The sequence below is a fragment of the Syzygium oleosum genome, unplaced genomic scaffold (genome assembly GCF_021117445.2).
Source record: "Syzygium oleosum isolate NSW1041296 unplaced genomic scaffold, Sole_v2.1 Sole_v2.44, whole genome shotgun sequence".
NCBI classification, from domain to species: Eukaryota; Viridiplantae; Streptophyta; class Magnoliopsida; order Myrtales; family Myrtaceae; genus Syzygium; species Syzygium oleosum.
This window is the reverse complement of record NW_026607528.1, coordinates 2045948-2055597: the sequence shown is the minus strand read 5'-3', so window position 1 is coordinate 2055597 and position 9650 is coordinate 2045948. Positions and strand designations below refer to the sequence as shown.

Sequence of the window (9650 nt, the reverse complement as noted above, 5' to 3'; positions counted from 1 at the left end):
CGGAAATAGGATGCCCTTCCATAGCCTTCAGAAGGGAAATGGCCGCTCCCCATTTCGGTTGACGTAGGCCTACCCGATACATCATTTGCTATCTCTCCACCCCAATCAATTTTATCAGCAGGGCCTCTCAAATAAGTGAAGTATTCCGGGAGCCAAAATCCTACTTCTGTGTCTGCAATGCTCAGCTCCCACCATCCAGCAAATTGATTCTGAAATACTTTTATTAAAAGACAGAAGGCTCGAAAATATTTCGTGTATATTTACCCAAAAGATTGTTCTATTACCTTCGTAATCTCTATAGGTATGTCATATTGTTGTCCACCATAGGTGGAAACTGGTTGAATCGGAGTTCCTAGAGATATATGCTCATTTGTTTGTACGAATCCTTTGCATCTGAGATTATAGCAGCCGCTTTCCTTATATCCATCACTCTAAAGTCCACCCAAAAAAAACATGTCAATGTTTGATATGTTTGTGTTAGTTTTGTGAATAATAAGCGGTCACAAGAGTTAAGAACTCACTGTCCAGTATACGAAAAACTCTGCCTGCCCGCTATCACTCAATTCTCTATTAACCTATAATAAAAACACCAACCACTTATCTTCTAAATCTACACACATTTAGAATGTCAATCATGCTTAAATCTTCAGATTCGATCATTCAAGTTCTTACCATCCATCCTGCCTCCACAGTATTAATATCCTCTTCGGGGCCTGCTGCGAGCCAAATTTGAGAGAAACTAACTTCTGAACCCACTACTTTAGGATTCCACAAATTAATAGTTGCACGAGCTCCGTTATAGCTGCCACCGGTCAAAGATACTATAGCATGCTGACCAATATAGAACAAACACATAAGGAAATGAAACTTAAGGATCAACGCATGAACAAAAGTTAAACTCAAAATCAACACCACAGTAAGTCATATCGTGATGTATTTGCACATACTTCATGTCCATCATCTGCATTGACGTCATTCCTGCTCAAATTGAGCCGCTTCATGCGTGGAGTCAACGGTTTAACATGATGATTGGTATGATTTTGTGGTCTTTTGATGGGGATCGTTCCTTCAGGGCATTTACCATATTTCCACCAAACTTGATTGAGCGCTCCATTCAATTTCTGATTTGAGCTTGGCTTTATCTATTCATAAACGTGTTAGCTTCAGCAATTGTTAAACAAGGTGGGCAAACATATCTAAGGTCGCATAACAATACTTCCGTCATAGAACAACCTAGATTTCTTGGACATCCTATAATATTCAAACAGCTTTCTCCTAGAACTACTCTATAATGGCCCTCATCATTAAGGTACTTGTACCATCATCACTGCACTCATTCATTTCTGCTTTTAATTGCAAATTTTGCATGGTAGGCACAGGATAGAATAACAGTGCAAGTTATAGGTCAAAAAATGAGAGGACAAAAACCTGTATGGAATAATTCTTTAGAAGCGGATGATCAAAAGCGGGTTGCTTGAAGAAGTCAACACAATCGATCACTTCACCAGTTTCATAACTCTGCAGTAGGTTCTCATACGTTATCTTACAAAGAGAACATATTTAAGAGAGAAAAATAAAGTTGAAATTGCAACGGGCAGAGTTTAGGAATGACCTCGATAGTTTTTACCGCTCCTTTAGGCTTATCAAACCATGTAACTTTGTTTGATACAAGGATCCTCGCTCGAGCACCCCCATCGCTTATCAGACTAATAATACTTATCATCAAAACCAACCATTTGGAAAGATGCATTCGTGGCCTTACCATTGCCATTGTAGAACAAACCAGAGTATTTTTTAGAATGAGACAAGACAATGTTCTTCCTTATATACACATAAATCATATCTCCTTGGCAGATCTGAAACCTGAATCTTAGTAATCATCATTAATAGCCTGCCGTGCATTACCATTTCCACTGGGAAAGAAAATGAATCTTCTTTTGGCAAGTATGGATTAGGTTTTTGCACATGAAAAGAAATGTTCAAGATTTGGTAATCGAAAGGAGATATACTTCAACAATTTATCCTTATCCTTCCATATATGAAAACGTAAAGAGAAAAAACAGGTCAATTTTTCGGCAAAAGTACACCACAAGTGCCATAACTTGTGTACGGCGATCACTTTGGTGCCATAACTTTTTTTCGGATCACTTTGGTGCCAAGTCGGAGGAAAAGAGATCACTTTAGTGCCAATTTGGCCGGAAATCCGACGTGGCATTTTTTATTAATTTTTTACGCCGATGTGGCTCGCCGGAGGCTGAGTTAGCGTGTACAGTCAGCATTTTTTATTTTAAATAATTTTTTTCAGCCTGTACAGTCAGCATTTTTAATTTTAAATATTTTTTTCCTTTTTTATTTCCTCTTTCCTTTTTCTTTTCTTTTCTTTTTTTTCTTTTCTCCCCTCGTCGGCCGGTTGCCAGTGGCCGGCCGGCCACCGGCGAAGCCTGGGAAGGGCTGGGCGAGGGCGGCCTTGCCCATGGCCGGCGAGGGGCGGCCGACCCTCGCCGGCGACAGGCGAGGCCGGCCCGCCGGCCCAGCGAGGCCACCCTCGCCGGCCCAGTGCGAGGATCGCCTCGCCCGACGCCGGGCGAGGCGACCCGCCGGGCGCCGAGCGAGGGTCGCCCACGCCCGAATCGCGAGGGCGACCCTCGTCCGCCCGGGCCGAGGGCTTCCTCGCCGGCACGGGCGAGGGTCGCCCACGCCCGACTCAGCGAGGGCGACCCGCCCGCCCAGTGCGAGGGCGACCCTCGCCGGCCCAGGCGAGGGCGACCCTCGCCGGCGTCGGGCGACCCTCGCCGGCGTCGGGCGACCCTCGCCCGCCCAGGCGAGGGCGAAGGCAGCCCTCGCCTGGGCTGGCGAGGGCCGGCCTCTCCTATCGTCGGCGAGGGTCGGCCGCCCCTTTCCGGCATTGGGCAAGGCCGCCCTCTCCTAGCCCTTCCCGGGCTTCGCCGGTGGCCAGCCGGCCACCGGCAACCGGCCGGCGAGGGGAGAAAAGAAAAAAAAGAAAAGAAAAGAAAAAGGAAATAAGAAAAAAAAAGGAAAAAAAATATTTAAAATAAAAAATGCTGACTGTATACGTTGACTCAGTCTCCGGCGAGCCACGTCGGCGTCAAAAATTAATAAAAAATGCCACGTCGGATTTCCGGCCAAATTGGCACTAAAGTGATCTTTTTTCCTCCGACTTGGCACCAAAGTGATCGCCGTACACAAATTATGGCACTTGTGGTGTACTTTTGCCTCAATTTTTCTATGTAAAAAATTCTCATTTTGAAGTGGCCATCAAAATGTCACATTGATGGCAAGTACACATACATACACTGTGACATTTTGAATTTCGACCCACTTTCGGGATCTATAAACTGATATTATCATCAATGCACTTTCTGTTATATCTCACTCGGAATTGACCATTCTTGAGAATACTAACCGTTAGGGAATGGCTAGTTAGGATTTCGGTACGCACGACCCAAGAACTCGAACCTGGATCGACACTTCGACCGTAAGGATTGACGAGGGGATATTTTGGGCCATTATAGGCCGATCCAAGAATGATTATGAAACAATTTAACAAATGTTATACGGCATAAGGACATTATTGGTGCCATAACTTGTGTACGGAGATCACTTTGGTGCCATAACTTTTTTTCGGATCACTTTGGTGCCAACTTTTTTGAAAAACGATCACTTTAGTGCTAATGCTGACATGGCCGCCGAAAATCTGACGTGGCTCTTTTTTTATTAATTTTCGATGCTGACATGGCTCACCGGAAATCTGACATGGCTCGCCGGAAATCTGACGTGGCTCTTTTTTTTGCCGGAATTTTGGCCGGAGTCACTAAAGTGATCTTTTTTCTCCGATTTTGGCACCAAAGTGATCCGAAAAAAAGTTATGGCACCAAAGTGATCTCCGTACACAAGTTATGACACCAATAGTGTCCTTTTGCCAATGTTATACAATTGAGTCACGGGTGATTCCGTTTAATCGTTGTATGCATTCCGAACGTTCCAAAATCAATTTCTAACGATCGTGTCATTCGGAACTAATGATTGACCCTCGTAATTACATGACAACCGAAGTCACCATGGCTTGAGTAAACTTAAACATGGATTGATATCAAATCAACCACGGGTCGACACACGTAAACCCTAAAAGCCGCCCGTTAGTTTGAGATACACAAAAGTCGCGTTTGATCGATTTTGGTCACGAATTGGAATCCGAACTTAGGTATCGAACTTTCAAGGATGTCAAAATTATTATATTGGATGACGCCGCATTAAGCTCGCTTTATTATCGGTTTGCTCAGAAATTCGCGAAAAAGGGAAATTTGGCTCGGAAATTGGAAAAGACGATTTTGCCCATGTGTGTTCTAGAGTATATTTGTTGAGTGGAAGGACGTAATGGTATTCCTACCCTAGTGGCTGAAAATTCTCTTGGACAACTTTGCCCTTGCCCTTTTTGGTTAATTACAAAAATGCCCTTCTAGAAACCTTTTTGCAAGATTTAATCTTGGCCTTTGGATGGAACTTGGAGAGCAAGGCTTGATCCTAGCCTTTAGATTTTTGCTTGGGCATCAAGAACACATCTCAACCCTTGATATTGATTGAAGTTTCAGCCCTCTTTCTCTCTCTCCTCACTTTCTCTCTTGTTCTCTCTCTCTCTTCATTTTTCTCTCTCATTCTCTCCCCCTCTTGGCCGTGAGCCTCACCACCACCCACCAGCACCTCAGCCCACGTCCCTTGGTCACCGTGGACCACCGTGAGCCAGCCCCAAGCCGCCGTTCACGCCTGGATCAGCCGCCGTTCGCCGGATCGCCGTTTGGCCACCGCCGTTCGCTGGAAATTCCAGATCTGGCCGTGGCTTGCTGCTGCTGTTTGGGCTTGGTTCTTAGCTTAAATTAGTGGTAAGTAACTCCCTAAACCTTGATTAGGTTAGTAGGTTACCAATGGATAGTGTTTCGGGGTTGTTAGGGTAATTTAGGGGTTATGGTAGATGCTGAATTGAGGATTTGTTGTTGGCTGGATTTGATGATTATGTGGCTGATTTGAATGTTAAGATAGGTAGATTAAGTGACTTGAGCTTGAGCATATGTTTAATGTTGTTAATTGTGCTTAATTTGGCTAATTATGATTGTTTAGTGGTTGTTTTAATTAAATTCGTGGGTTAGTCTTGTGGCTGCAATAATCATGTGGTAGAGGCTGAATTAGATGATTTGGACATTGATCATATGGCCCCCATTGATTCTAGATTGGTTAAGGTTAATTTTAGGGCTTAATTATCATGATTATGTGCTCATTTTGATCCTACAGTTTAGATTAAATTAGGATGTGATAAAATGAAATCATATGGCTTATTAGAGATTTGAAGTTGATCATGTGGCTTTGATTGACAATCGCATGGCTAATTAGTCGATTATGTGCCGATTAAAGGTTTAATGATGATCGTGTGGTGGATTAGTTGTTTAATGCCGATCGCATGGTTAAATGATTTAATCGTATGGTTAATTTATTTAATCATGGCTGAATAATTGACTGTGACTCGATCGTATGGTCGGAATGATGATTTCGTGGCCTAGAACGAAGATTGTATGGTTGAAATTGATGTTTCATGGTTGATCTCGTACTTGTTGAATAATCGTAGGATTTTAAAAGAGGATCATGTGGTTAATAATGGCTATTGTTGGCTTGGCATGGCATATCGTGATCATATATTGATGTTTGATACGAAAACAAGTGTGATTTATGGCATATTTATTCGTAGTAAATTGCACGTCATAAACACTTGCATTGGCTAATTAAGGAAGATTAAAATTGGCAATACGTGGTTGTTTACGTGTGTGGCCATGATGAGATCCGTCTAAGATGAGTTCTAGACGATACCCGGCGGAAGTTCGGATGTTGTCTGGTACTCGACTTATCGGGGGGGTTCGATGCTCCTAAATGGAATGCCGTCCGGTACCCGACTTGTCGGGGGGGTTCGATCCCGGATGTTGCCATGCCCAAAGTAGTGGGGTGATGCCTGGCTATGCCGGAAGACCGGCGGGAGTTCGGTGTGACCTATGGTGGGTCGTTAATAATCTGGACAACTTCGAGTATTTTGTGCATATAGAATGCTTTGCGCTTGATTATGGGATAAAATCATGAGGCACGGTATGGGACGGGCCGAAGTGATTTCATCTTATAATCGAGACTCGTGTGAATGATTGAGTATGTCTGGATTATTATTATTGCTGTTATGCATATTGATAGTATGCCATGGTTGTGATGCAATTTGAGACTTTGCATAGTATGTGGTACCATTGTTCGTTTGATAGGAACTTACCCTATTGGTTAGAATTGCATGATTAGGGTGCCGGAGGTACGTATTGCCCTAAGCGAGGCTTAGGTAGTTGCTTATTGAGAAGTGTTCTCATGGTTGTTTAACTAAACCATTTCAGACCCGCGACCAAGATTGATCCGGAGACGCTGCCAGGATACTACGGGGATTGAGGATAGGTCGAGTTACCCCGTCTTTTGAGTGCACCTTTTTGTAGAGGAGTTAAGCTTACCAACCACCCAATCCTTGTTGTTGTGCGTGGTTCGTAGATAGTGGCCTCGTAGAAGGCTTGCAAATATATGTGTTGTAATCGACGTTAAGTTTATAAAATAGTTTGTTGGTTTGTTTAAATTGTTTCTCTCTGTTATCCCGTTTGAATGTTTATTGAATGGAGTGTTCGTTTGGCTTCCGCATATATTCTCTTATTTCGATGGTAACGGGTCGGCGACGAATCCTGGGAGCTGCATTCTTAACGACCGCGGCGGGATGTTACGTGTTCGTAGGGTACGGGGCGTGACATACATACACACATACATACATACATACATACATACATACATACATACATACATACATACATACATACATACATACATACATACATACATACATACATACATACATACACATACACACACATACATACATACATACATACATACATACATACATACATACACACATACATACATACACACATACATACATACATACATACATACATACATACATACATACATACAATATATGCTAACAACAATGAGTGAAATTGCCTCGGTGGTGTTGTCACGCCCTCAACCCCAACGAGCATGCAACATCCCTCCGAGGTCGTCAAGTACGCGACATCCTAGGACTTGTCGCCGACCCAAACCGAAACGCTAACGAATAGCATAAGCGGAAGCAAATACAAACTCTCCATACAACGTACAATTTAACGGGATAGTCAGGAAAACACTTCACCTAAAAACCAGCAAGTCATTATAAGCTCACAAAGATAACCCAAGGAGGTTTACACAATTACAAGCCTCACACGAAGCCACGGATACAAAGGGAGGTTAACTTAAACTCCTCTACAACAGGGCATTCAAAATGATGATACATCCAATGCCCAACATCACCCCAAAACTCAGAACCGCACGTGATGACTACTCGTCATTCCAAGCCTGAAAAATGTTTAACAACGGGGGATGAGATAAATCTCAATAAGTAATTACCTAAGCCTCGCTTAGGCTAACGCATACCTCCGAACAATCCTAATCATGCAATACCGACATCCAACATGTCATAACAATCACAGGCGCCCTTACCTAGCCTCGGCACATACGCAAGCCCTGCACGTTAAAATCCCGCCATAACATGGCCAATTGCCCATCAAGCTTGTGCAAAGCAATTCATGGCATAATCAAGCAGAACATGGTTAATAATCCAGACGTGCTCATCAATTAACTCAGGCAAAGTATTCCCCAATGCAAATCATACTCATTAAGTCCAGATTATTAACGACGCCTTGGGCCACTGAACTCCCGCCGGTCTTCTAGCATAACCAGGCATCGTCTCGCTACGTCGGCGGTGACAACGTTGGGGATCGAACACCCCCCGACAAGCCGGGTACCCAACGGCATTCCACTTAGGAGCATCGATCCGGCCTCTACCGCGATCGGCATCGTTTGGGATCGAACACCCCCCGGCAACCCTGGGTACCAGACGGCATCTGAACTCCCGCCGGGCATCGTCTAGAACTCCCGCCTAGACGAAACGTGACGTGATCATGCACACACATTATCTACTCAATGCCAATTTTTATCTTTGTAAATTAGCCCAATGTCAACAAAATCCGTCAAAACGCCACGATAACACCGAATAATTCTCGAGAGAGAGAAAAACCGAGAATGTACAAAACCGGGTCCAAATCGGGCAGTTGTGCGGTGACCGAAATCCGTTTGAAATAAATAATAAATCAACTCCAAAAATTATGAAATTTGGACACGTTGTACAAAACATCTTGATAAACATTTTTCATGAGGACACGAAATCCAATTCTGACTATAAACGCATCGTTTTGACACTCAAAGCCGGACAGAACCCGGCTCGCTCGGACAGCCCCTCAAACCATCAAAATACAACTCATTCAATGCCAAGTCACTTTCGAAAGCTCTGGAATTTTTATACGTCATAGATACGGATGTTATTAACAATTTTTTTGAAGGAATTTTGTTGAAAAGAGGTCTGAAAAAATTTATAGAAAATCGGAAAGACCAGAAGGTCGGGTGAACAGTAAATCCGGCAGATTGAATTCGGTCCAAAAATGGACTTACGAATGACCCTAAATGATCTCCAAAAATTCCAGATTTAATTTATGTTATACTACAAGATGTTATGAGCAACTTTCATAAGAACACTTCCTCAAATTCGGCCCACACAAATCACAGCAAAAATAGCAAAATCCAGCGACGTAGCAACAACCTTACCGGAAATCAATCAACAAGCACCACCAAGCAAACCAAGCACAACTAGCCACTAAACCAACAATCCATAGCCCTAATCCACCTCTAAACGTGTTCATTAGTAATCCATTATCCTAACCAAGGCTTAGGGAGTACTTACTCAAGGTCTAAGCAAGATTTTCAAGTTAGGGAGCCTAACAAAGCAAAGTCAAGCCAAGCAAGCAGCAGCTGTTCCGGCGGATGCACGGGTGGCTCGGCGGCGGCGCTCACGGTGGCTGCGGGTGGCTGAGCAAGGGAGCTGGTCGATCTGGTGAGCAGCAGCAAGAAAAAGCAAGAAGCAAAGAAGCAAAATGAAGAAGAAAACAGCAGTAACAGAAGTGAAGAAGAAGCAGTAAAAGAGAAGAAGCGGCAGCGGCAGCAATGATGGACAGAAGCAGCACGTGAAGCAGCATGGGGCAGCATGGGTCAATGGTCAGCAAAGCACACGTGAAGGTGCAGCAAGAAATCAGCAGCAAGAGTAGAAACAACGTGAGGGAGTCAGCGGGCGTGAAGGAAGAGAGGAAGTCAGCGGGAAAGAAGGTCAGCCGGCGTGGAGGTTCGGCGGGGGAGGAGGAGAGGAGAGAGAGAGAGAGAGAGGGTTCAATCATTAACCCACAAAATATTGTCCAATTTTCCTTTTTCCAAAATTTCCGATCAACCCAATAATTGGCCACGTTTAATAAGACGACGTCCGATAAATTAGTCGTGAAAATCTTGAAACTTCGATACCCAGTTCGGATTCTAATTAATGGCAAAATTCAATCGAATGCGACTTTAGTGTATCTCGAACTAACGGGCGGTTTTTAGAAATTACGCGTATCGACTCGTGGCCGATTTGATATCGAGCCACATCTAAG

General features: G+C 43.8%; 1 protein-coding gene across 1 annotated transcript; it reads right to left on the bottom strand.

The window, feature by feature from the left end:
* Nucleotides 1–509: 509 nt before the first annotated feature.
* Nucleotides 510–1771, bottom strand: LOC115666520 (uncharacterized). The gene is made up of 5 exons (XM_056306472.1): nucleotides 1763–1771; nucleotides 1429–1518; nucleotides 948–1142; nucleotides 673–831; nucleotides 510–575 (listed from the first exon to the last, which is right to left on the bottom strand). Exons 1-5 carry the CDS (start codon nucleotides 1769–1771, stop codon nucleotides 510–512), a joined length of 519 nt encoding a protein of 172 aa, XP_056162447.1.
* Between the last annotated feature and the right edge of the window lie 7879 nt (nucleotides 1772–9650).